Genomic DNA, 26,892 nt, shown 5'->3' with positions numbered 1-26,892 from the left:
AACAGTGGAGGAACTGATCAGTCCATCTGTGATTTTAAAGCTTGATAACTTGCCTGTGAATGCTACAGATTTATAACCCTACAATAATAAGCATTAGTCAAAACTAAAACAACCATCTTTCTTTCTTTCTTTTTTTCTTAAAGATTAAAGTGCAAACAGGTTACAGTTCTTAAAAGCCAGGCGATGGGGTAACGGAGTGATTTATTGGCAAGGTGTTCTTCCAGCCAGGAAACCCACCTTTCCTTCTGCCTGAAACTGTAAAAAGGGCAATAAAGAGTTATGGGATGTAACTATCTCTGGCAGTACAGCACGGCGCCTGCTGCCTGGGGACTGTGTGAGTAATGTACTCAGCACTGGTACTCCGAGACCTGAGTGCCGTAACCCAAAGCACTCCCAATTGCTTCCCAGCAGGGACGTAGCTGCCCACAGGTTTCCAGAGATCTCTGCTCTTGTTCGGAGTGTTGGAAGAGAAGATGCAGAGTGAAAAGGGTTTGGAGGCTGGTGTTGGTGGCCCTGCCTGCGTGGGGGGGTTGGAGCTTCATGATCCTTGAGGTCCTCTCAACCTGGGCCATTCTGTGATTCTGGTCTGAGTCGTACCACTGCGCAAGAGCAGCTCTCAGTCTCTGCTAAGGGCACATCCTTGGGCCAGGAGCCTGCACTGCCACTGCCTTTACTGTGAGCACAGTGTGTGGTACCCATGGCCTTGTGCACCCAAGTGACTACACACTAAGACAGAGAGTGAAAGCTTGGGACAGAAGCATGCTCTGGTGCTAGTGTTAACATAGAAGAATAGAGGCCAGGCTTTATGCAGTCCCTCATTTACTCCAGGCAAGGAAGGATTCAGAGATCTGAATCCTCCATTAAAGTATCATAGAGTCATTAAGACTGGAAAAGACCTCTAAAACCATCTAGTCATACAATCAGCCCATCCCCACCATGCCCACTGACCACATCCCTCAGTGCCACATCCACACGGCTCTGGAACACCTCCAGGGACGGTGACTGCACCACCTCCCTGGGCAGCCTGTGCCACTGCAGCACTGCTCTTTCTGAGAAGAAATTTGTTCTAATATCCAAGCTGAACCTCCCCCAGCACAGCTTGAAGCCATTCCCTCTCATCCTATCGCTGTTATCTGGGGGAAGATGTCAACCCCTACCTCACCACAACCTCCTTACAGGTCATTGTAGAGAGCAATAAGGTCTCCCCTAATCTTCTCTTCTCCAGACTGACCAACCCCAGTTCCCTCAGCCTCTCCCCATCAGATTTGTGCTCCAGACCCCCCCCCAGCTCCACTGCCCTTCTCTGGATGCACTGTAGGGCCTCCAAGTCTTCTTGCAGTGTAGGGTCCAAAACTGAACACTTGAGGTATGACCTCACCAGTGCTAAGTACACCTCCCTGTTCCTACTGTCTGCGCTATTTCTGATACAAACCAGGATGCTGTTGGTCTTCTTGGCCACCTGAACACACTGCTGGTTTATGTACAGTCAGCTGCCAGCTAAAGCCCCATATCCTTTTCCTCCATGTATATTTCCAGCCACTCTGTCCCAAACCTGCAGCGCTGCATGTAGTTGTTGTGATTACGGCGCAGGACCCAGCACTTGGTCTTGTTGAAGCCCACACAATTGGCCTCAGTCCATTGATCTGGCTTTCCAGATCCCTCTGTAGAGCTTTCATATCCTCAGGCAGATTAACTCTTCCTCCAGCTTATTGTTACCTGCAGACTCAGTGAGGTTATTTCAAACACTTCAGTCTCCCTCCTTTGCCTTTCAAACTCATTACAAAAATACCATGTCCTCTCCAGCGTGTACCTTCACAGCTGCTGGAGGCCTGGTTTTCTCCATGGAGGAGAGGAAGGTTTCCTCCTGGTTTCCCTGGAGGAGAGGAAGGAAGAAAATGCTTCTGTCCCTCCAGACCTGTGCTAGGCAAAGCCAAGCAGAAAGCAGGGCTGGGTTCCCACCACTTCCTGCAGCACTGAGCACGAAGCACCTGCTGCAGGTGCCTTCAGCATCACAGCCTTTCCCCTTATCTGCCCCAAACCTCCCAAAAGAGGCAAAAGAAAAACCTCCCAGAAGACTGTGAGGCAGTGGCAATCAGAACCACTCAAGCAAGGACAGTGCTCAGAGCAAAGCAAATGCCAGCTCCGGGCAGGGCCTGAGTGTAATTGAAGCCTTCCCTCTGCAAGAAGGGAGCATGCTGGCACTTGCTGCGGGAGGGATATCGCTGTGTCTGCCTGCTTTGAAGGCTGAAGGGAGGGAGAGAGAAGGGAGAAGAGGCCAGTTAAGTGTGTTTATGTTTGGGAGGAACAAAGGAGAGCGGAGAAGAGGCCCGTGCCAGAGATGTGTCAGAGATCACTTGTTCCTCCTGGGCCAGGCCACCAGCCCAGGACCACCGGGGGAGGAGGAAGCGGAGCGTGCGAGGAGCAGCGTGTAAAGCGGGGAGTGCAGAGAGATAGCAGGAAAACCTCCCCAAGGGCTCGAGATGGGGATAAAAGTGACGCTGGTTAGATGCCAGTTTCCCAAGCAGCTGGTGTGGGATGCAGAGCAAACACAGCACAAGTCTGTACCTTGGTGGGTCCTGGTATGAGACTCTTTCAGTCACCAAATAACACAAAGTAGTTTTCTGTTTGCTGCTTAGCGCTGCACTAACGGTGCAGGAACAGCACCTGCACAAAGCTCTGAGTGCACCACGAGCAGCAGGGTTCCTGGCAAGGGAGGAAGCTGTACAGCCCATGTTGCCTAGCACTGGCCCTGCAGCAACCCCTGCAAGCAGACTGCGGGAAGGTGCTGTCACCAGAAATGATACCCGCCACATCCTAGAGGCAGAAGTAGCACTGCTTTGCTAAGTCCATTTGTAAGTTAAGCCCCAAGGGCCAGCAAAAACAGCAAGGTCATCATACTGAATCAACTGAATGACTGAATCAACCAGTTAGGCACTGGATGCGTGAGTGACGTTAGGCAGCTCCAGCAGTATAAGACAGACCCAGATCTCCTACCTACTGCTTCCCATCAAAAGAAGAAAAGACCTCCAGTAGCTCACCAAAGGTTTATCAGTCTTCTGGGGGAAGGGATGGAAGCACATCATATGATCACACATAAACAGATGCTTCTGAGCTCGCTGTAGCCTTTAACTGAGGCAGAGTTAGTTGAATAATCATGTGGGCATGCGGTGTTGCAGAGATGCTTCTGCTGATTCAACTCTATTTTAGCTTTTTTCTCCTTTATTTTTAATGCATATTGCAAAAAGGAGCTGTGGGCAGCTCTGTCTGTGAGAAAAAGACAGCCTTTAAACAGAACAGCATCCAGGCTTAAATACGAGCGACCTGACTGGGAGACATCTCTCATCTTTTACTTTTCAGGTGGTTAGGAAAGCAACAGAACAACACACAACCAAAATTGATAGTAGCTTTGCAACAGGAAACCTAAATTGCCCCCACTTCTTGATTTCTTGAAGGCTAATGCATGGATGCTGATGATCAGAAGAGGCTTAAGGCAGAGGTATGAGAAAGCACCTACATGGTACAGAGCATTCGTGCTTGTAAGAAACTGACGCTTGTTTCAGCTGCCAAGGTAGGTAAATCTGAAATGGTAGGAAAGAAGTGTTTGAGAAATGCTTCGTTTTTAAATACAAATACTGAAGCTTAAGACACTGCTAAACGTAATGATTAAGGCAACAAAATGCTGTTATGTCTCCTGACATCAACCTAAACCTAAATGCTTCCTCAAAAGGCAGTCAAGTCCACACGTCCCTATTTGTTCCTTTAACACAAATCTCTGGCAGGGATAGCTCCCTTCTGGCTTTGTTTTACACTCCTCCTGCTGCCCTCTTGTGTCTGCATACAGGCTTACAGGCTTCCTCTGCATCCTGCAATAATATCTGCCACCTGCACATTTCTTTGCAAGGTCCATCAGCTGAAGTCACAAAATGTCCTGGGTTCCATGCTGATATATACACTTAGAAGTGGACAACAGCCACAGAATAAACATGACACAGACACACTGCGGTGTCCATCTTCCCATTTTATTTATAATATCCAATATGATCTAGTGGGGATGGTCAGCACCCACTCCAGCCTTATTTCATTAAAGAAACAACATCAGCTGAAAGCAGTCTTATCCTACTGGGCATGACCCCGCAGCCGGACTCATTTCAATCAGTCACTGGACACGGTGAACAGCACTATCCAATCCAACTTTCACATGCTTAGGACTTTTCAAAACATTGGATTAGTGCATTTCCAAGTTGCAAAGTCACAACTCTTATTAGGCAAACTAAGTCTTTCTAAATAACTTGCCAGTTTCTACTGGCATTTACACTATACTGCAGACTCCTGCTTGGGCACAGACAAGCACATCAGGTGCTGTGGTACGTGGTAGAGAGGGGGGGAGAGGAGAAGACTGCGCCTCAAGCCTAGCTAGTCCCTCTCAAACTAAGTGGGAGACCACTCCCAACTCTGTATTTTTTACCCAACTGCCAGAAAACATGCAACAGTATTGATATCTGCAAACAGAGAGACCTCTCCCTGCCCAGAGGTGCTATATCCTGCCTATCAGGGTACTTCTGTACACGGAAAGAGCTCCAGGCACTCAGGTGCAGAGATGGGAGGTCTGGTTTGTGTGTCACCTTTGCTGATGGAGGTGGTCTTACAGCACAGTAATTAGTGATAACTCAGCAAAGTCAGAAGTTCTGCCTTTGGAACAACCAGCCAAATTGAGGGAGAAACTGCATAGAAAACAAAACAAGACTGATTCCTTTACTGTTTCCATAAGAAACAAACACCATATAACAAGGTGGTGGAACTATTACTTATGCCTACACGTGGTTAAAAATAGGGGTGTCCTCAACTGCTGTGTTTCCATAACAGTGATGTAATATCTGAGTAGATTATTGAGTTCTAAGGTATGGGAAGATGATGATTTTGCAGAAGTTTTGCAGAAGGCCTGAAGACGTTGGTGGTTTTCTGTTGCCTCGTCAGTTCCTAGCCTTTTATAACAGCAATAGGTCTCAACTTAATGGCTTTCTTGCTGATGCCAGCTGCATGGCAGGTATTAACAACATCTGTCACATTCTTATAAGACTCTGGTGCCTGGAGGGGGAAAGAGAGAAAAAGAAAACATTGTAAACAGCACAGTCCCAGGTAGCTGGATGCAGGCTTTGGATATCCCTTCCTTTCTTCACAAAATCTGAATCATTTGCATTGAGGCTGTAAAAGGAGGTGAAGATATTCAAAATCTAGACATTTTAGACATGCAAAATCTAAGATCTATTCAGTTTTACAACTAAACTTTTACCACGTTCCAGATAAGATACTAGCTGTTTTGGTTCAGTTTTCCTCATGTTCTCAGATAATGCAATACACCAGCAGCCAGTGATTCTGGAACTCAGCATTTGGCAGGAAGTCATTCCAACTTCCTCCTTCCTTTTGGATTTATCTTCACTGCCTCTCAGTGACAAGAAACAGGGCTGAGCTCCTGAGCTCCTCCCCAGCATTTTATTAGGAAGCCATCCTTGGAGATTTTAATAAGATCAGCAGGTTTGTACAGCACTAACACCCATAAAAGCACAGTTATAAATGACTGACATGCTTGCACTAATGAAGCTGTGTTTACAAGAGACATGTTAATCATAAGAAATCATAACTGAAGTCCTAACAATCAAAGTTCTCTAGCCAAAGTTCCCCTCTTCTTAATCAATAAGAGGAATTTGTCTTAAAAGGCAGACCTCTCATACACCGCTATGAATCTACATAACAACTACAGTATACACTAAATGCAAAACTGGGAGAACATCATGTAGAAGGAAGAGAACCCATAAAAGGTAACAACTTCTGTGATGGTCCCATAAAGATTTTTCAGTGCAGATTGTTACTACCTCTATTGTCAGGCAGGAAAAAGAGGGGAAAAAAACATACTTCTCGAACCTGCCTAATAATCTCCTTCTGGCAGGACTTTGGGGACAGAGAAAACTTCATATTATTTTCCAGAAAAAGTGGATATGCCTATCAGAAATTGCAGAAGCTGTACATATATTCAAGTAGTGACTACTCAGCACTGTCAAAAACCACGTGACAGAGGGTCATTCAGCCAAGGAGCAAGATTCTCTTCTCCCCTCTCAGCTAACAAAGTATTAAACTTACTTCTTCCATGACCAGTTTGGGAGAAGCAACACGGATGGCAATGCCCATGTCAGCCAACTTGTCCAGTACATCCTGGAAGTCCAAGTTACGTCGAGATTTGGCTCGAGACAGTGCACGGCCCTAGAAAGTAGATTAGTTAGTTCTGTATTTTTTTGTGGTAGTTTGGAAAAACAGCACTCTTTTCTTACTACATGAAAAAGAAATCAACGGATACACACAAGAAAACTAAGCTCCATTTCTAACTGCTTTGAACAAAAGACCTTTTGGTTGTAACTGCTGACAAGGAAGCAGACTTCTAGGCCAGACCCCCTGGAATACTATTGGGTGAAGTTTGACATCTGGTGCTATATCCAAAATATACTCTCTAGTCATTACATACTCGCCAATAGAATAGCTGATGACACAGACCAGAGTAAGCCACAAAATGGGAAATGAATTTAGATCTCAGATGACAAGCTTCTGCATAATCATACACCTGGTACTATGGCTAGGAAAGTTCTGTATGTAAAACACACTAGCCTTTTCGTCCAAACCATGTCAGACAGTGCTCACGATTCAGTTTTACTGGAGACTTTCTTTTCCTCAGTCATCCCTGTCTCACAACATAAAATACAAAGGGAAAAATTATCTTCTTCCAGCTACTGAGGAGTTTTGTATGAACAGCCTCAGCATCATGAATTCTTGCTAGCTCAGATATCAGGATTTTGAAGGAGGAGATCATTCTCAATACAGTTGTATTAACCTTTGCTTCGTATAAAGGAGCACCCCCTAAATTTTCTGTAGGAGTAGTCAAAACCACTCAGTAAGAGATAAAGAGGACTTCCAGCCTGCAATCCTCCTGGACTTGAACTACAGTGGTAAGGCCACCTGTATTACCAACAAATGAATCTGACTCCAAATGGCCCTTTAACAACCCTGTTCATTGGATGAAATTCCCATTCAAACATCTTCCTGGAATGATTTTCCACTTACAGCTCCGTGGCAAGTAGTTCCAAACGTCTCAGTCATGCCTTGCTCTGTGCCAGTAAGGACATAGCTACATGTGCCCATAGTCCCACCAATCAGAACAGGCTGTCCAGTCAGCTGTGGATACAAACAAGTCTTAATCCACCAAGAAAAAGCCTAAACAAATCATTCTTAATAAACGTCTGAGAGGAACTACATCTCCAAGAAAAGAGGCTAGATTTACATTCCCTCAGAGAACTGCCTCCCTCAGCCTCAGGTGCCTGGTATCAAGGATTCTGGATACCAAAATGCACTGAAAGATGTATATCAAAAAGGCTTAGGTCCAATAGACAGACAAGGCAAATGACTGCAGCCTGCCATAGGTATAAAACTTTAATGATCTTTCAGCCATTGCAGTTGTGGAGTGCAAACTTACTTGATAATCAACAGCAATAAGAGGATGGTGAGGAGGGAAGGCTCTGGTTGATCCTTTTCTGTGCACCAGCAGAGTCCGTTCCTTCCCATCCACTACGTGTTGCTCCACTTTGGCAATGTTGTGAGACACATCGTAGATAACGTGCATATCGAGGTCATCTGGGGTTGTGTTGAAGACTTTGGCAAAAGCCTAAAATGAGAACAAACCATGACACGGAATACAAGAGGAGAACTGCAGTGTACACGCAGAGGCTAAACAATACTTCTAGAAATAAAAGCAACAGATTTGCTTGAAAATGTTTCTTAATGGTAAGTCAGTGACCTACACACTTGGTATGGCAGGTAAGAACCCTCGGTCAAATTCAGCCATGATTGAGTACAACAGTGCCGAGTGTGACAGAAATGGACAGTCTAGACTCATCTGCCCATCAACAGTTTTAACATTAGAATTCAATCTATTATCAGCCAGACAAATTCTGGCAACTCAGAGAAAGATGGTTTCGGTAGTTTAAAAGGAGAATCTTCTTGCATCCTCTTCTTCCAGTTTGAGGCATTTTAGAAAACACTGCTTAAACGGCTTCTCAGTGATGCTGAAAAGTTTTACCAGATCTATTAGCAGATCTGGAGGTTGGTGGCTCTGTGTATGATGGTGGGTTGGAGCTTGATGATCCTTGGGGCCCCTTCCAACCCAAGCCATTCTATTATTTACACAGACTGCTTTGATTACAACTCTGTGTAAGCTGCTTTTTCTGGACAGACTTAAGAAGCACAAAATTGAAAGTCACATATTAGGAAAAATTTCTTCTCTGAAAGAGTGACCGGGTGCTGGTACAGGCTGCCCAGAGAGGTGGCTGAGTCACCATCCCTGGAGGTGCTCAAGAAACATTTAGACGTTGTACCAAGGGGCATGGTTTAGTGAGGAAATACTGGTGACAGGTGGACAGTTGGACTGGATAACCTTGCCAGTCTTTTCCAACCTCAGTGATTCTATGATGCAGCTACTGTGTATTCCATATGCCTAGGATAAAGCATGATGCGTACCACAATATGTACCGCAGAGGCAACTCTGCTCATACCTGTCTTGTTAGAAAAGTCATAGAAGAGCGGTTGACCCACGCGTAGTTTCCAGCAGCTGCCATTCCCTTCAAGTAATCCTGTCCCTCCACAGAGGCAATCCTGGCACACGCTAGCTGGCGATCGTTCACTATGATTTTGTCCCGTTTCATAGCTTTCTCCATAGCTACCAATGCATCTAGGAAATAAGCGGATTTCTATGTGACTTCTTCATTTTGTTTCAGTCTATGGGATTAACACAAGTGTCCACAATTTATATTCTAAAACTGAACGCATCTGTCCAGTGGTCAGACCTACAGCTTCCCCTCAAACAGTACTTTTGTGGCAGAATATTGTTGTTTGCAAACAGCATTCCCTAAGACTTATTTTAGAAAGACCAGTTAAGGGTCTGAGGTGTACCAGAAAGAATTCTCTGCTTAGACAAATGCAGTTCAGCCTGTTGATACATGGTAATAATCTAAGCACTTCACTTACGTTCACAACAATAAATGCAGCGGTAAAACCTTTTTGTGACCCAATAATTTAGTCTTTTTCTGCCACAAGAATGTCTGCCTTTGTTACATCAAATATTAAGTCTTCACAATCCTATGCAAATACGTTTGAAGAGAGCCCCTGAACCAGACAATGGATTCAGTGAAAATCTCCTTCCACTCTCAATCATACAAGAACTAAGTTTGGAAGGGATTTCTGGGACTTACTTAGTTCTATGACTTGCTTAGAGCAGCTCCAGCTGGACAAGGCTGCTCAGGGACCGAGTCAAGTTCTGAATATCTCCAAAGATAGTGGTTCTACAACTTCTGTAAGCAAGCTTTTCCAGCATTTGAGGAAAGGGAGAACATAGGGAGACAACCCCCGCCAAGGTAACTCAGAATAGACTGACAATTACGCCCATAAGAAAAGCTTTATGGTGTTGGAGTTTACAAGCCAGTGGTAAGAACATGCTGACCAGTTTGCTTTACTCCAGGTACCCATGCCAGTCAGACCATACCTGTAGCAACTTGGTGGCCCAAACCTCTGCTGCCGCTATGGATCATGACGCAAACCTGTCCTTTGTGGTCGATGCCCATCTTCCTGGCAGCATATTCATTGTAAATGTCATCCACAACCTGGATCTCAGCATAATGATTTCCTGCTCCCAGGGTCCCCAGCTGCCAATCGCAACACAAAGATCAGAAAGTGCTTAGTAAGGCAGCCATGGGAATACGGGCAGAAGGGCAAATTGCTACAAAGGTTTTAGTTTTAGTAGTTCTTCCAGGGAAAACAAACAAACGTAAACTAAAAGGAAGCAGAACACTGTAGCATTATCATAGCCCTCTTTGTTCAGATTCATAACAACTTCTACTGTTTGAACAAGACCAGGATTAAACAAAAGGACAAGAATCTGCAGTCTGTGCAGCCACTTTGTTTTGCAACTTACTTAGGTCTAGTCGAAAGACAGGGAGAGTATTGAGAATCCATCCTGTTCTTAGAGACAAGCCAGACATTGCCTTACACTTGCTTCTAACCCCATGAGGAAGCTAAAATATCCTATTAACTACATTATTAAACCTTTTCAGCAGATTAAAGCAAAACTCAAAAAAAAACTCAAATGAAGTTTCAGTAAACAGAGCATTATTATAGTTATCTCAAAAGCATTCCACTCAGAGCAATGACAATGACGTACTACACATAGAAATGAAATCCAACCCTTGAACCGTAATTCAAAGTTCTGAGTTAGTCACATTTATTGTGGTATCTTTCCTTCCCTTTCTATTAACTTGCTATACAAACAAGGAGAAAAGTTACAGAACAGCTTGTCTGTCTCTCAACAAAACGACGTCTGGACAGAGAAATGCCAGCAAACACGAATCCCAGGTACTGAGTGTTAACTGGTGAAAACCTGATGACCCCAGGGACTTTGGGTATGCCCAACATTTATCATGTTTCCCTGTGTTCAAACTCTGCCAAGAATTCATAAGAAATAGCACCACCATCTCACCTTTTCACCTGCCAAGAACCATTAGGCAAAGGTTCAAGGAAAGGCAAAGTCTGGAAACCCACTATCTTTCACTTTGAACCCTGGGAACACTCAAAACCTTCTTGAAACACAGCTTTACCTGAGGCAGCCCCCTCTTCTTTGCTCTCGAAGAGACTTTATTGGGATCGGCCTGCAGCATTCTTCCATACTCCTCACAGTGTTCCTTGTCCTCTGCCCAGGCATAGCCTTCCCGGAGAGACCAGTCTACACCCATCTCCAGAGCCTCTTCCAAATCCCTGCAATTAGCAAACACATACATGCGTGTTATTCTTGGAAATACTCAAAACTCAACTAGGTATGGTCCTGAGAAACCCAATGTTTCTCCTCTTGGAGAAGCACACATGCAGAAAGGATAAGTCTCCCACCCTTGAATCTTTCATAAAATTGATAGATGACTACTGCAGTGACGTGCACACAAAGTTGTTCTCTTACTTGGCGTTCATGGGGATGACACCCTTTGAACCGACACCAACAGGAATGTGGTCAAACATAGCCTGGGCAAGCTGCTCCTTCACAGGCTGCACATCACTTTCATCCAAATTTGTTCGCAGTAAGCGGACACCACAGTTGATGTCAAATCCGACACCACCTGGCAGTGTAAGAAGAGCCATACGGTTAATAGTGCGCTGATGGTGAGCGTTTGCCAAATATTAAGATAATAAAAATGAGATTAACATTAATCTTAAATCAACATCCTTGCTAACAGGGAGCACGTACCAAATGATATGATCTTACATCTTCTTTCTAAGAAAATATCAGGAACTGTATTAAGTTTCATTTTAATAGATTTACAAGAAGCCATAGATTTCAAGAGAGCCAAATAGTTTTGCAAAGACAAACCTGACCACTCTTGAAAACCCCACCCACAGCAGCTTTTCCATCTCAAATACATGCCCTATGCATCTGCTAGTTGTTCCAGCAAGTAGATACTGCTTTAATTAAATATATATACAGAAACTGAAGAGGACATTCACCTGCCACAGGACACAAGGAAAGTGACAGATGAAAATCTTAGCATAGTCCCCAAAAGCAAGTTCCTGAAAGCAAACTGTTTTTGAACCTTCTCTGGAATAAATACTACAATAAACAATAAATATTTAAAAGCAGTATGAAACTTTAGTCTTGCTTAATTCTTAGTATTTAATATAAATAAACACCACAGAGCAAGGCTGAGTGTGAAAGACCAATCGTGCCACCTTTACTTGTGTCAGAGATGGGACACTAGACAAGGAGAGCTTCAGTTTGAGTCCACCGGGAACACATGATTTGAGTACAGCAAGGCCTAAAACACGAATCTCAGATACAACCACAAAAGCACCTGTAGACCATCAATTACTGCAGACCAAGGTGTATATTAAAAAGTCAGAAATACAGGAATGTTACGTTTTTAACAATATAGAAATGTTCATAAAAAGGGGCTTCAAATCTTGCTCAAAGAGAAGAGTCAGTTCTTTATCAACATGGTGAAACCCAAGTCCAAAGCCTCGTGCTCTCTCTTCAAGTCTGAGGGATACAAGCCCAAGCCAATAACATAATGGTAATTTTTTTTCTGTATTGTTTAAATGCCCACAGAATAACCATTCACTTCATGAAGAATAAAGGTTCTGAGCACAGAAATTTAAGTGTCTTTTAAACCTGTGTAACCCAGATATCTTTTGTCTTTATTCTGCATGTAAAGTATTGTAAAGATCTGCCATTTTGCCACATATTTTTAAGCCAACACAGACCTTTCTCAGTGCAGACTAAGTCAGTCTTGAAGTAACCTCACCTGGTGACACCACTGCTTCAGGATCATTCATATCAAAAGCTGCCATGTTGCCAATGGCAAAGCCATAGCCAGAGTGGACATCTGGCAGGCCTATGGATCTCTGAAAGAAAACAAAGGAAATTTCAAAGTTCTGCAAGCTTTGTACTGCACTAAGAGGCATCTTGGTTATGCTCTGCCTTGTGTTAGAGATTGTCACATATACAGACCAATACAGCAGACAGAGAAAGGATGTTCTGATGGAGCAGACATCAGAATTCAGGTATATAAACTCCTACAGTTTATAGGAGAGACCATCAAAGAAAGCAGAGAGCAGTTCATCTCACCCTGAAGCAAGCTCTAGAGGCGAGTCAGCTGAGCAGCCCCTCCTGAGACTGGCCCAGTCTCAAGAAAACTAACAAAAAAACAAACAACCAAACATAGGAACTATGATGGCAAACTGAAATCTAGTTTATACCTGAACTAAAGAGCCTTTGCACTGACATCTTTGAGGGAATAACTATGAATGGCACAGAGCAGAGACATAAGAGTGAAGATGAGTTTGTCCCTGTTGCATGCCATCAGCAATACCTAAATGCTGCAAACTTAACAAAGAAGGAAGTCAGTGCAATGGAATAAGACCATGCAACAGTCAGCACTTTCCTTTCTTAGCTACATCACTGAATGTTGGCCTAAAACTGTGTGCTCTAGGCAGAAAAAAATCATTCTTTCAATGCAACACGGTAAGTTAGGAGCTGAGTCAATTCATAACAGAATTACTTTTAATTGAACCTATCACATTACTGCCAATTAAAGAAACAGTGTGCATCTACACAGCTCTTCAGATTGTGACACTGCAAACAGGACTCAAAACATTGTCTGTTTTCTGAAACCCACTGAACGTGTTAAACTGTTGCTATACATGAAAAGGAGAACTGTTTTTCAGGGCTTATATGCTTCTTTCCCCTTCCCTTACCATCAACAAGAAATCTTATTAAAAAGAGTGAAGATGTGAGGGCAGCAACAGTAACGCAAATAACAGCATCACCTCCTGCTCCCTCCTCTCTTCTTCATGCATTGCAGGTCAGCAGAGAGGATTAAAAAACAACAGACAGTGGAAAAACAGCAGCTAAAGCAACTGGAATAGCATAAAGCAAAGCCAACAAGGCTTCATGTCAAAAGGTAGTCAATGAAATAAGGGGATTACTCCCCTTTCTGACAGTTTCACAGCCTGTCCTTGCAAACACTCAGAGCCAGCTTCCTAACACACCAACTGTCCTAGAGAGATCTCTGATCCAAACACCTCCTCGCAGCAGTATTCCCATCATCAATGACAAGCAGGAACACAAAGCAACTTTTCAGAGCAATTACTCACATGAACAATTCCAGGCAATGCAGCCACATTCCCAATCTGTTTCATAGCAGGCAAAAATCCACCCGCACCTTAAAACCAAAAGAAGAGAAACAAAACATGCCAGTAATCAGATGGCAATCACAAGGAGGTACTTTCTGAAAGGCGTGCTCAAAATACCAGCTCACCAGAAATCACAAGCAAGGGCTCAAATCTGGTCAGCATTAAGCAGGATCTGACATATTGTTATGTGGATATGACAGAAGGAAGGGAAGCTATTCAGAGGGACCGCACAGGCTTGGAAATTGGTTCAATGTGAACCTGATGAGGTGCAATAAGGCCAAGCGCACAGTGATGCACTTGGGTCAAGGCAATGCCAGATGACTGTACAGACAGGGAGAAGGACTCATTGAGTGCAGCCTTGCCAAGGGCTTTGGGGTCCTGATAGGTGAGAAGTTTAATGTGAGCCACCAGCATGTGATGTAGGTCAGAAACCAACTGTATCCTGAGCTGCATCAGAGGAGTGGTGGCAGCAGGGAGAGGAGGAGGGGTCTGTCCTCCGCACTCATGAGGCCCCATCCGCAGCACCGCGACCAGGCCTGGAGCCCCCAGCACAGAACTGATGTAGAGCTGCTGGAGCAGTTCCAGAGGGCCATGAAGACGCACAGAGGGCTGGAGCACCTCTCCCATGAAGACAGGCGGAGGGAGCTGAGCTTGTTTGGCCTGGATAAGAGAAAGCTGTAGGGAAAGCAAGGCGCTGCCAGCCCAGCCCAGCCCTCAGGCGTGAGGGCCTCGCTCCCCACGGACGCACCTCCGCCGCGGCAGGCGTTGCGCAGCTCCTCGAACATCAGCTTCTCCAGCGGGTCGTTCACGTAGAACACGCCCTCCACCTGCAGGGAGAGCGGTCAGAGAGGCCCGGCCAGCTCCCTTCCTTCTCTTCTCCCCCTCCCCAGCCCCCTTTCCCCACGCACGTGCATGTTGGGCACGAAGCCCTTCTTGATCCGCCAGCAGTTCTTGTCGATCTTGTCCAGGTACTGCAGCTCATCGTTGTAGCTGCGGCTCATGGTGACTCCGCTCGCCCTGAACCCCCGCAGCCGGCACCGACCAACAGCGACACACGACGGCGGCCGCCGCGGGCCACGACACCTCAGCGGAGGAGGAAGGCGGACGGCAGCCGTGGAGGGACAAACCTCCTCCGCCCGCGTACGCCCCCTGGCGGAGCGGCCGGGCCTTCCTCAGCTCGTTGGGACCGGGAGATGCGCTGAGGGGCTCGGGGCACGGCTGTGTGCAGCAAGCCGGGCCGCTGAGGCCGTGCTGCCACACTCCCTCCGAGCGCCGTGCTCCTCAGCAGGCCCTAACCTGGCCTATGCATAGAGCTGTACTCACAATGTACTTCTTGTGAGAGGCGGCGGCACCTTTCAGGAAGCGCATAGACACAAGCAGTGTGTAGGCAAGGCTTTATTTCATCAGTCCCGTTATTAATTTGAGCTTCACACTTCACAAGAGGTTTATTCTTCCTCCTTCAGTGTTTGTAGTGGGCATCGGTAGAAATCAAGACGTATCCCTGTGGGGAGAGCAGTCACAGAAATGCTCCTCCTGCTGCTGGAGAAAAAAAAACCCACCCACAACAAAACCCAAACCGTTTCCATAAGGATGTTAAAATCTCACCTGTGCAATGGTGATGTGAGGTCTTGTCAAGGTAACATTGGCCAAATTGGGAAGAGGGAATCCTTTGGATAGTTTAGCTTAGGGAAAAGACAAAACACGGTGACTTAGGGTTGAATTAGAAAGATAATAAATGTCTGCTCTTCAGCAACCTCCTGTTTATTCAGAAATTAGAACCCTACCAATCTGCCTTCCTGTTTTACTGCTTACTGGATGATGGCGACGTTCCACCTGAGTCAACAGGAACCTGTAACTTCAGCAGAAAGTCACATTTCCTAGAATCACCCACTCTGCTGAAAGCCTTCAGCTGAATTTTAGAAGAAAAGAATCATAGAATTGAATGAATCGTTTGAAGTGACCTTTAAAGGCCATCTAGTCCAACTCCCCTGCAATGAATAGAGACACCTACAGCTAGAGCAGGCTGCTAAGAGCCCCACCAACCTGACCTTGGGTATCTCCAAGGATCTGGAGACAACCTGTTCCAGTGCTTCACTACTTCACTGCTATAACTATGATTGTATTTTTCTTGTATCTCCCCTCTTTTAGCTTGAAACCATTCCTCCTTGTCTGATAGGATAACAGACTCTGCTAAAGAGTCTGTCTCATTCCTTCTTACAGCTTCTTCTTAGATACTGGAAGGCCACTCTCATGTCTCCCTGGACCCTTCTTTTCTCCAGGCTGAACAGCCCCGGCTCTCTCAACCTGTCCTCAGAGGAAAGGTGTTCCCTTGGACAGGCCATTTTTGTGGCCTTCCTCTAGACGTGTTCCGTGTCTCTCCTGAACTGAGGACTCCACATCTGGGCACAGTACTCCAGGTGAGGTCTCATCAGAGAGGGCAGAGGGGCAGGATCCCCTCCCTTGCCCTGCTGCTTTGGATGCAGCCTGGGACACAGTTGGTTTTCTGGGCTGTGAGGGCACATAGCTTGCTCACATCCAGCTGCCATGCACCAATACCTCCAAGTCCTTCTCAGTAAGGCCGTGCTCCATCCTTTCATCCCCAAGCTTGGAAGATAGCGGGGGATGCCACAACCCAGGTGCAAGGCCTCACATTTAGATTTGCTGAACCTCATGACGTTCTCCCGTGCCCACTTCTCAAGCCTGTCTGGATTTCTCTGAATAGCATCCCATCCCTCAGGTGTTTCAACCACATGATACAGCTTGGTGTTATAGCCTTACCATTGGCTAATGGAATTACTTCAGTCTGTAAAATATAAGACAGGACGTTCTCCAGAAATGAGATCTGTCACAAACAAAAAACATTGAGTTAGGCATCATTTTCTGATAGTGGCAGAATCATAATTCCCACATTCTGGGTGAGGTCTGTAGGCTTTCATTCAGCTTTTGGCTTTCATTTAGCTCCAGAGAGCCATAAGCTAAAGTAGCCTTTGGATATTAAGTCTTTGATGCAGAAGTGAGATGCAAAATGCAAACGGCTCACTCATACATGTCATTGCTCAGATAGCAGCACACTGCTCCACCTACTGCTGGAGTTCAGATTGCTGCTGTGCATTCCATGGCTGTGATTTGAGACATCTCTCTAGTTACTGATACAAGTATGATACATTAGTCAGGAAAGCTTCAGAATATCTAGTTTTCAGAACACTAACTTGCCCCAAAGAATAAACTTCTATTTTTTAAATTATTTAGTCAACAGGAGAGAGGTGTCTGCTAGAAGACAGGAAAAGAGACATCCAGGAATGAAGCCAAATTAGTTAGGAATACAGGTAAGTTTTAGCTGCTTACACTTTAGCTTGATATCACTGATAGTCCTGGTTTGTATTTCTTATGTGCTTAAACTATCTGCTTACCTCAAAAGAGCCAACATTGGAATGAATGAGGGAGAACTGGAGCCTTAGGGAAAGAAATAAAATGAGTCACTAGAAAGGACAAACACATACTATTCTAGATGTCACTGCTTCAGAGCTCTAGGCAATATGAAACATCTGTAAGGAGATTTGAAGCAATAACTTTTGCTTGAGAAAGATGTGATTATTATACTTTTAGGGCATAGTTAAGCATGAACGCAGAAATATCCTAGAAGGGCTGTAGCCAGGGATGTGAGTGCACTTCTGTGCTGTGTCTTGGAAATCCAATCAGCATTTGATGTTACTAGGGCCATCATTAAGGATGTGCACACACTCAGAACATTTGCAAGGATTTTGGAACATAAGCACAATACTTTGATGTGAGCCATTCCAGGGATGGGAAGAATAACTCTTCACAGTATGCTGCTGCTGCTGCTGGCTGAAGTGCTGATGTCAATGTTTCCTATTTCAACTTTTCCATATATATGTATGTATATATATATATATATTCAAGTATCCAATTACTTGCATGATTCAGATTTTTTTTCCTCTTAATTTTGCTGGGAGAAAAAACAAAACCACAAATACTATCAATGCCGTCCTCTTTACATTCCTAACGCAACTGTGTCCTGAAAGAGTTTGCACATTCTTTCTCTTCCCAAGGAGTCTTTTGTGACATAAGGGACCTGATCTCAGCTATGAGGTTGTGGTTTACAGAGCCTCTGGCTCTCTCTTTAATATGAGATATGATAGATTTTTTTAATGTTCAAGCCTCTCTGCTCTGGTCTTCTTAAGTCTAGACAGTGCAGTGCATCTCTCCCTATCTCAACATAGGGAAAACTGCAGGTATCTGTGTTCTTTTCTGTGTCCTGGACCGCCACGCAGGAAGACTAGGAAGTGGATGTATCTTAACTAGCAGGAAAGGAATGAGGAAAGCTTTCAAATTATTCATGATCATTATAACTGCCCTGCATACCTAGCTCAGAGGAGAGAGTAAATTATGGTTAGCTGATCACATGTCAAAACTGCAATGCTGAGATTGCTAGCGTTTTCCAGATGGGCTCAGGCCAACCTTGTTGAATTACCTGTTCAGACATAGTGAGCCAGTGAGTTTCTGGTCAAAGACATTCAGAGCAACGCTGGTGTTGGCTGCCTGCAGAAGAGAGAAACCATGGGCTTCCAGACACAGAAAACAGAACCCTTGCTGAGAATTAGTCACAAATGCAGAAGCACCATCTTCCTGGTTGTGTACAGGAGCTATTTTGTGTATATGGGGTTTCCTCACAGTGAGGTGAAATGTGGATAATGAGATTTCACTAATCAAGGCCATTTTCAGTTAGAAGAACAAGATTCATGGGACACGGCTCATGCTTATAAAAGTCATTCCAGAGAACAAATCTTTGGTTAATCAGTGTCAGTTTATTTGGATTCTCATTTATCTTCCCCTTCCTGTAGGTTAAAGTGGGGCCACACAGCATCACCAATGACTAAAGGGAACCTGCATGTTTAAATGCTAAAAATATGGTACTTTGCTAAAGAGAATTTTAACAGCAGGAGAGAGCAGGTATACTTTGCCCTGAGTTAAATGTTACCTTGTCTACTGTACTTACTACATTCACTGTGAACAACGACTGAGTGGCTGAGTCTGGCAGAACAGCAAACACCTCCATGGATTCCAGAATCTCTAGAGTAAAAGAATCCTGCTGCAAGCTGACGAGAGGTATTTCAGTGGCCATGAGCTTCATCATAACTGGATACGGTATAACTGAGTACTTGGCTATCTGCAGGATTCCAAGGCAAAAATCAAAAAAAGTCAGAGAAATGCTCTTCTTATAGAAGAAGTCAGAATACTACATTTTCTCTTTCCCAAAGCTATCGGTTCTTTAAGATGAGGTTAAGAACAGCTGCTAACATCAAATTCTTTAATACAAGCTGGAAGTATAAATTCTCAGCGGTGATAAATCGCCAATCTTGGCTAAATCAGGAATGCAACGGTAAGTTCTTTCTACCCTAGAAATATTACTTCCTCTGCATCACTTTTAGAGAAATTATATTTAGTATTAGTCTGTGAATACAGGAAAGAAATGGAACAAAATGTGACACTTAAGTAATAATAAAGGAGCTCAGAGGACAATCACTTTGAGATTAATCTATCTCATAAGACAGGTACCTACTGCAGATTGTCCTCTGAGGGGCCTCAGACTCCCCATTGCCTAAAGAGTACATAGGTTCACAAGTTCATTAGAATAGGAAGGTAGAATATTAGTGTCCATGCTCATGGCATTTTAATAAGAAGACCACATGACAGTTCTTGAAACAATCTTAGATTCCTGAGGAAGGAACCTGGTATCATACAGGAAGCAGACAAAGGTATGAAGTTCTTTCAGGTTGCATATTAAGAAAAAAGTATTCTCAGAAGGAGCGGTGCTGCAGTGGCACAGGCTGCCCAGGGAGGTGGTGCAGTCACCGTCCCTGGAGTGTTCCAGAACCGTGTGGATGTGGCACTGAGGTCAGTGGGCATGGTGGGCATGGGCTGATGGTTGAACCAGGTGATCTTACTGGTCTTTTCCAATCTTAGTGATTCTATGATTCTTAGAAGTGTGAGTCCAGAATTATCCCTTCTAGGCATTCAAGGGCTGGGCTCTCTTACGCTCATTTTGGTTTCTCGTTCTGTTTGAGAATGCTGGTAGAAGCCATGCATGCTTACACCCCTTATATCTCTTCTGTTATATCCTTCTCTTCTGCCTAAAATAAATGGAAATCCTGTACATCTGCCTTGTCTTTTCAATGGATGTAATGTTTTCTGCCCATCTGTTAGCTCACTTTACTGCATGTGGGCACTACAGACCCTTCCCAGTTCTTCATTGTATTGCTTTCCGCTAGTCAGTCACAGGCTAGCAGTGAAGCAGCAGCAATTATGCACATTTGGGCAGAAGAAGTAAGTTATTTCTGACTGGAGACTCTGGCAAAGGTCTCCCAAATCAGGACTTAGACTGGGAGCTTTTCCCTGTTTAAGACTAGTTTGATGTGGGAACAGCTGTAAGCTTGAAACAGTGCCCAGAGTAAAGACTGATGCACAAGATTATGGCCAAGTCTGGCAATGATACTCATTCAATTTATTGTGGGGATGGGAGATGACAAGGTGCATCTGCTCTGCTGCTACCATGCATGCATATACCCATTTCTCCAGTGCAGGAGCCCCACTGCACCTACAAAGCCTTTGGGGCACACCAGTATTGAGGTGTCCAACACTCACACTGGGCAGTTTTCTAACTCTGTGAAAGTAATGACACTCACCTCGGGGATGATACTACCAAACATCTCAGTGCTTATATTTAAATATCTGCAAGTCTGGGGGGAAAAAAATAGATAAAAGAAATGAGTTCACCAGGTTTGACATTCATTCTTAGCTTTTCTTTAACACATTATTACTGTCATTTCAGTGGATCTTTGGTTTTGTACCTTTTGTTCTCAGAAATATTCTTAAGAGGCTCAATATACTTAAAGCTTATTCCCAGTAACTCATGTAAAGGTACTTCCTGGGAAAGCAAATGCTTCATTCTATCTTAGTCTGGGTGGCAGTCCATAGGAATAGGGACTGAGTGAACCTCCTTTAGACTATATAGCCAAGGTTGCCTATCTCCAAGCCACAGCTGTTGTGTTTTGTCTTATGCTTTGCTTCCATCATCCCTGTAGCATTTTTTCCTCTGTAAAGACCCCTCGGGAAAAAGCCACTAAGGCAGCTAAATTGCCCAGAGTAAATCATGAGACCATCTCTTGACTATTCCACAGGTCTATAAAAAATTTCTTTTGTGTAGCCAAGTACTTTACACAGTGGAACTAGGCATCTCTGACCATGGACTGAGTAGTCTGTACAGGGCATAAAACAAGAGCATTGCAATACCCTAGCATTTGTGATCTACTGTCTCAGGACTTCACAGCCCAACTAGCAGTGAATCTATTGCATACTGACAATTGACAGGTCAAGGCTTCACATTGAATGACTGAGTCACTCTGACCCCATTCTTGTGTCCTACTCACCTCCTTTGCAATGGTGATGTTGAAGGCCCCTGCTGTGTAGTAAGAAAATAAGAATGTCTGAAAGAAATACTCGGAGAAGGCAAGGTAGAGCATGGAGTCATTTTGGTCTGGGATAGCAAAGGGAGTTGCCACATAGGGAGGGCCAGTATAATTTCCAGCTGGGTAGACTATCCCCTGAAATGTAGATTCAGAGATTTAACACAAAAAGTCAGAATCAAAACATGACTTTGAAGTGACTGCAGACTTTTTTTCCCTTTGCTTAAGCTATGCATCTGTTGTATAAGCACATAGGACTTATACTACACCCTGGAGCTCTGGTGCTTCACCTACTGAAAACATTTTACCACCTCATATGAAGGACTTATGTACTGAATGACTTTGAAAAGCTTCACTATCTCTTTTCCCCATTTCCAAGACTTTAGAGATTTATAAACTGTTGCCCAGAGCCAGCCAAGGGTCTCAGTTACAAGATGGATCTTTAAAATGACTGAGGTAAAAAAAAATCAGCAAGTAATGTGTGCAGATGAAAGAATGCACGAGAGAAAAAAGTTAAGTCAGACAATCCTAAAATCACTCACGTTATCTTTTGCAGTATCAGTGACATTACCCAAGACTTGCATATCTAATACTTATTTTTCTGTTGTCTCTTGCAATCCTGGCAAATAATGCTACAGCAGTTACCTTTAAGTCCATGTCAATGTGTGGTCTGAATACTTCCAAGCTGTTTAAGGAGTAGTCAATTTCAGCCAAATCATCAATCCGCACTGGCACTGTATATGTGATAAATAAGGCAAAATACCCAATATTATACAACCACAGAGTGAATTTTATGTGCATTAAAACTAAATCAGCATCTGAAAGAAAATGACAAATGTTCAAAAGGGTAGGGAAAAACAACCTGTGCCTGGTCTATTCAGGCATTTGTGTTTTACAGATTGTTTCCACCCAGCAGTTTGCCTGCTTCCTGCAAGTCTAAACTAAAATGGTTAACATAAACTTTTTTCTCCCCTTTCTTTTCAAAAAGATGTATCTAAAAGGAACTCGTAAGTTTTCTTCTGTTTTTGGGAAGTTCAATAAATATGCAAGTAAGGTCTAAACTTCCAGGCAGGCTAAGAGGGCAGGCTTCAGGCTGTAAAACGCTAGCTGTGCAGAACTGAGCATAAGAGTCCTTAGAGGTCACATAGCACTGATAATAAATGCTGCGTGACCTCCAAGTTGCATCAAAAGTGCAACTTAAGAATAGTTCCCAAGTTCTTGGCTTCTCAGGAATGTCCTTTACTTGTCCAAGTTTCAGTCCTTTTATTTACCTGTGGTCTTCTAAGTAAAGGAGCAGACAACGTGGGGTCTGATACAGCTCCTGGAGGCTTTGCTATCCAGTTGCTGTTAAGGAAACTACAGAATTCCACTGGACAGAAGGTCAGAGACAGAAAGAAAAGATATCACAGGCAACTCACCGTTCAGTGATTGGAGGTCCTTAGCTATCAACTGGATCCCAGATCTGATGTTGGGACAAGACTGCATAAAAGCATACTCAAGTTACAGCATGACCATCATGGAACTGTATACACCTCTTACACCTGTGTGCTAGCAAATCTGTCTCCTTATGTTACAATTTCAGCAGTTGTCAAAACACCTACGTTTATTTTTCTTCAGCTACCAGGTGCAGGAGGAGATTCAATGCACTAAAAACCCATTTCTGAAGGAACATGTCTTTCTCCAGTCACTTTAAAGAGAACTCCAATAATAGTGCTCCTTGCTGCATCTTATTTGGTTGGACTAGATGATCCTAGTCATCTTTTCCAACCTAAATGATTCTATGACTCTACGGTTGTCTATTCTGTGCAGTGTAATCATGTCCCATGTCAGAGCTGCATTTAAGTAACAAAATGAGAAGTTGCTGAAGGCAGCCTGATGGTTGTGACAAATCCACAGTTTAAGAAGTGTGAGAAGGAGATCTCACATTGATCTCAGTGCAGATCCCTGTCCTGGAACAGAATCACATCCACCTCTAGATTTACCTTCTTAGAGGTGATAGGCAGGACGTTGTCACAACTGCTCATCTCTTTGAAACCATGAGGTTTAAATAAGTCATACTGTCAGATGGTGCATCATGAAATCCATGTGTCACACTGTACACTTTACCTGCTGAGTATGAACATTATCCAACAACCAGGATGTGCACAGGCACAGTCCTGTTCTGCATTGGAATGGGAGAATAACTGCACATTCTGGGTCTGGTTGAACCTCACCTATCTCTGGATCAGTTAATATCAGCCACAAACTCAACATTTTATCTGGAAATTTTTCTGTCTGGCAAAGCAATAACTGTGCAGATCAGGCCAGAACCAAACTGTAATTCTTCTAGTTCATCCTTTGCCAAGTTCGCAGTGCTGACATGTGATATTCCTTAAATGCTCCCTTACACAATGTGAAAGGCTTACGTTAGTGGCCAAGCTCCTGTGAATGGGTTTCTTCAGATATTTGATAAAGAAATCATGCAGGAAGCTACAGGAAAAGAAAAAAAAACACACAATTCATGGGTCAAGTACTACAGTCATTAACAGGAAATCGGATATCTCTGTGGAACATGACTTCAATGGTCTCAAAGTGTGATGTACTTCTATACATGGGAGCTTTCTGAAATTCAAAAGCAATCAGGGAGCTACCACTGAAAAGGGGATGATTTACCCAATGGTTAGACTGGGTTCATCAATATAAATGATAATTGCTTTATATTAGCGCCATTGTGTATGTATAGACACAAAATAAACAGTCTGTGCACTAAGAACTTCCAGTGCAAGTAAAAACGAACCACAAACAAACAGAAAAACAAAACCAGGTAACAAGAGCTATATTCAGACAGTGAGAGAAATACAAGAAAACAATTAAATCACATTGCATGGGTCTATATCCAGAGAAATGACAGACAGCACTCTGGTTCTTTTAAGTTTTATAGCTTTCTAATCTGAAGTACATAAAGCATAGTACAAACATGTAGCTTCTACCTAGAGTTGATGACCAGAGCTGTATTTGGAAAGAATTATGTGTTGAAGAAGCACAAGGGAATATTTGATTTGACAGAAGTTGCTGTATCTATCCTCTACTCAAACGACAGTGCGCAAGTACAAGAACAGAGGCTAATGTTGGCTACTTGAGCACTAGGATTAGGGCCCTGATTCTCACCTGTGTTGTTTATAGACACCCAAAAGCAATTCTAGTTGTCCTATTTTGCAAAGCTGTCTTTGTGCCACTCACTGACAATTATTTTCTCCCAGCTTGTACACAGATCTCTTGCACTTACCCACTTTTTCCATTCAATTTGATGTCTGTATCACCAGAAGTCGTATGACAGCTGATAAGTGGTATTGAAGTATGACCCATTCTATCCAGGGGTGTTGAAAACATTGCAGTAACAAACACCTTGGAAATATGCACTGTGCTTCTTCCACCGTCTTTGCTGCATGAAGTACATAAACAACTGAAATACCTATTTTAGTGAACATTGAAGGCTTTCTAAGGCTTAAATGGACTCTTGCTGTTCACCGAAGATGAAGATGTTTATCTGAATACTTTCCATTGTATTGCTCATAGAGAAAACAAATCATGTGTTCTACACACATTTCCATGCGAGGAGTTTTGAAATGTGCTGAATTAGGAAAAAAACAGGTAACTCTCTGTTCTAAAGTAGTTTGTGTATTGTTACAATACATGCCCACATCAGAGGCGTCTGGATTATGTCTGTTAAAGAGCAAACCTATTTCAGGGCCTGGAGTGCCCTCCTCCCCATCACCATCCCAGCAGTTTGGCAGCCCACGCTCAAGAGCAGCTCCAATGTGGTGAAGCTATGGGATTTTTGATCAAACTTCATAGCCTGGTTGTGAGAAAGAGATGTGAAAAGCCTCAGTGAGGGTCTCTATCCTCTGTGAGCTGCACTGAAGCTCATGCCTTTGCTTGAGCTATGTTGTAGGTAGACCTGCTACCCCTCCTGTCGGTGAGGACCAGACTGTTACTGGGTTTCTGCACTGAGCTGTTAAAGAGCACCCTGGCCATGAAGAGCCCACAGGACAAACTACTCTTTGCTTTCTTATATTCTTCATCAAGAAAAATCCCACAACACACGAGGCTACACGTACAACATCCAGGTCCTTATGCTCCAGTTCATATCGATGGTGAGAGAAGCATTTCTAATCACTAGTTTTACCCCACTCCTTGGCACGAGGGAGATGGAAACGCTGGGGAATTCAACAGCAGTGACTCTTATTCTAGAGCATGAGAAAGATAAAGGTGAGAAAAACAAAAATAAAGATGAGTATTTCAAGTAACTTTAAATCTTACTTGATTTGTCCTGCTTGCACTCTTAGGCTACAATAACTGCCACTCCACTCTTAGGCTATCATTTAGTTTTACATTTACATCGCACAGATAAGTCACTAAGGCATATTTGTTGAGTGCTGAGCAACCAACAAGGCACCCAATGAACTTAATAGCACTGCAAGCTAAACACCTAAAAGTGTTATATCTATACACTGACCTGTGTGTCTATGCATGAAGACCCCACATTTTGCAGTTTTGTCCATTTCAGTATTTGAAAACATGCAATATTTCTGCTTGATTTGTGCACCAGGGCCGTATTACATTGTGCAGCATTTTAAAATCCATTCTCACATATGTATCCATGGTCTGCAGCTAATTCTCATCTAGCTTCTGCTTTGATCCACTCCAGCCACCTGGAAATGGGAAAGCTGCTCCTCTGGGCTCCCCCCCTGTGGTCACTGGAGAAACACTGACACCTAAAGAGGTTGTTTAAAGTCATTCTAAAGCAGGTGTTTAAGTCATAGGTGTGACTGCCTCCTGGGTATGTAAATCTTTCTCCACTGATCATAGCAAGGGCTTAGCTGACTAAATTAGATCAGATAACTTTATCCAAACAGAAGTTAATAGAGAGTTTTTGCTTCGACTTCATCAGGCTTTGAATGTAAGCCGCACGTGTCCTACTTTAAGTGAAAATTACTGTAAAACACATCAACGCTCCCATTTAATCCATGCACAGAACTAAATAGAACAGCAGCATATTACCAGAACTATTTTTCTAGGATTGTTACTTACCTTGAGATGTTGTAGTTGACATTTCCAAGCCCAAATCTCTCATAGCCAGTCAAATCGGGGAATTGCTCCTTCTCCATATTCTTCTTCAGGATCTCCAGTCCAACCTCCTGGGCTGCAGGAAGAGAAGGATTGGCTCAGTTGCCTTTGATAGTGCCAGTGGGTTTGTATTTATGTGCTTTCAGGTTCTGCCTGCTGATGGGATGGATATGGATGAATTATTGTGCTCTTAACCCTTCCTTTGCTCCACAGCCTGTGACTAGCTCATTTCCTCCCACTGCCCTCGCTATTGAAGATGTCTGTCATTTCAGGATTCAGTGCAATATCACCACATGCTTCAGCACACCTACCATACTCCAAGGCCTTCTGGGTGATCCTCACTTTGAGTCCAGGGTTGGCTTTTAGCTGCACACTGAGCAAGCATAACAGGAGGAAAGAACAGCAAATCTTCACCATCGTCTTTGTTTTTTAAGGGATCTGTTAAGAAACATTTCAGACAGTTGTACAAGTGTGCTTTTCATTCCTGTTAAACAACTCCTTTGTCTGGAATAGAGTTGCATTTCTTACCCTCCACAGG

The 26,892-nt window shown here is 43.8% G+C and overlaps 2 protein-coding genes across 2 annotated transcripts; both read right to left on the bottom strand.

The window, feature by feature from the left end:
* Window positions 1–4,000: 4,000 nt before the first annotated feature.
* On the bottom strand, window positions 4,001–14,876 carry RTCB (RNA 2',3'-cyclic phosphate and 5'-OH ligase). The gene is made up of 12 exons (XM_072333265.1): window positions 14,673–14,876; window positions 14,513–14,591; window positions 13,726–13,793; window positions 12,375–12,474; window positions 11,039–11,195; window positions 10,686–10,842; window positions 9,578–9,737; window positions 8,592–8,767; window positions 7,517–7,705; window positions 7,108–7,218; window positions 6,136–6,255; window positions 4,001–5,085 (listed from the first exon to the last, which is right to left on the bottom strand). Exons 1-12 carry the CDS (start codon window positions 14,763–14,765, stop codon window positions 4,978–4,980), a joined length of 1,518 nt encoding a protein of 505 aa, XP_072189366.1. The 5' UTR covers window positions 14,766–14,876; the 3' UTR covers window positions 4,001–4,977.
* A 347-nt stretch (window positions 14,877–15,223) lies between these two features.
* Window positions 15,224–26,771, bottom strand: LOC140247348 (BPI fold-containing family C protein-like). Its single transcript, XM_072326941.1, has 15 exons — window positions 26,666–26,771; window positions 26,319–26,430; window positions 25,346–25,474; window positions 24,514–24,669; window positions 23,654–23,717; window positions 22,667–22,727; window positions 21,894–21,982; window positions 21,213–21,386; window positions 20,469–20,522; window positions 18,782–18,952; window positions 18,257–18,324; window positions 17,175–17,217; window positions 16,543–16,606; window positions 15,370–15,446; window positions 15,224–15,265 (listed from the first exon to the last, which is right to left on the bottom strand). Exons 1-15 carry the CDS (start codon window positions 26,769–26,771, stop codon window positions 15,224–15,226), a joined length of 1,410 nt encoding a protein of 469 aa, XP_072183042.1.
* Between the last annotated feature and the right edge of the window lie 121 nt (window positions 26,772–26,892).

The sequence above is a fragment of the Excalfactoria chinensis genome, chromosome 1 (assembly GCF_039878825.1).
Source record: "Excalfactoria chinensis isolate bCotChi1 chromosome 1, bCotChi1.hap2, whole genome shotgun sequence".
NCBI classification, from domain to species: Eukaryota; Metazoa; Chordata; class Aves; order Galliformes; family Phasianidae; genus Excalfactoria; species Excalfactoria chinensis.
This window is presented reverse-complemented; position numbering and strand designations above follow the sequence as displayed.

Coding starts and splice junctions, on each gene's coding strand:
- RTCB (XM_072333265.1), bottom strand. CDS start 14,765: ATGAGCCGCAGCTACAACGATGAGCTGCAGTACCTGGACAAGATCGAC. Junction 14,592..14,672: donor GCTTCGTGCCCAACATGCAC/GTGCGTGGGGAA, acceptor CTCTCCCTGCAG/GTGGAGGGCGTGTTCTACGT. Junction 10,843..11,038: donor GTCATCCCCATGAACGCCAA/GTAAGAGAACAA, acceptor TGCTAATTGCAG/GGATTTGGAAGAGGCTCTGG.
- LOC140247348 (XM_072326941.1), bottom strand. CDS start 26,771: ATGGTGAAGATTTGCTGTTCTTTCCTCCTGTTATGCTTGCTCAGTGTG. Junction 26,431..26,665: donor CCAGAAGGCCTTGGAGTATG/GTAGGTGTGCTG, acceptor CTCTTCCTGCAG/CCCAGGAGGTTGGACTGGAG. Junction 15,447..16,542: donor AGTAATTCCATTAGCCAATG/GTAAGGCTATAA, acceptor CTTTTCCCTAAG/CTAAACTATCCAAAGGATTC.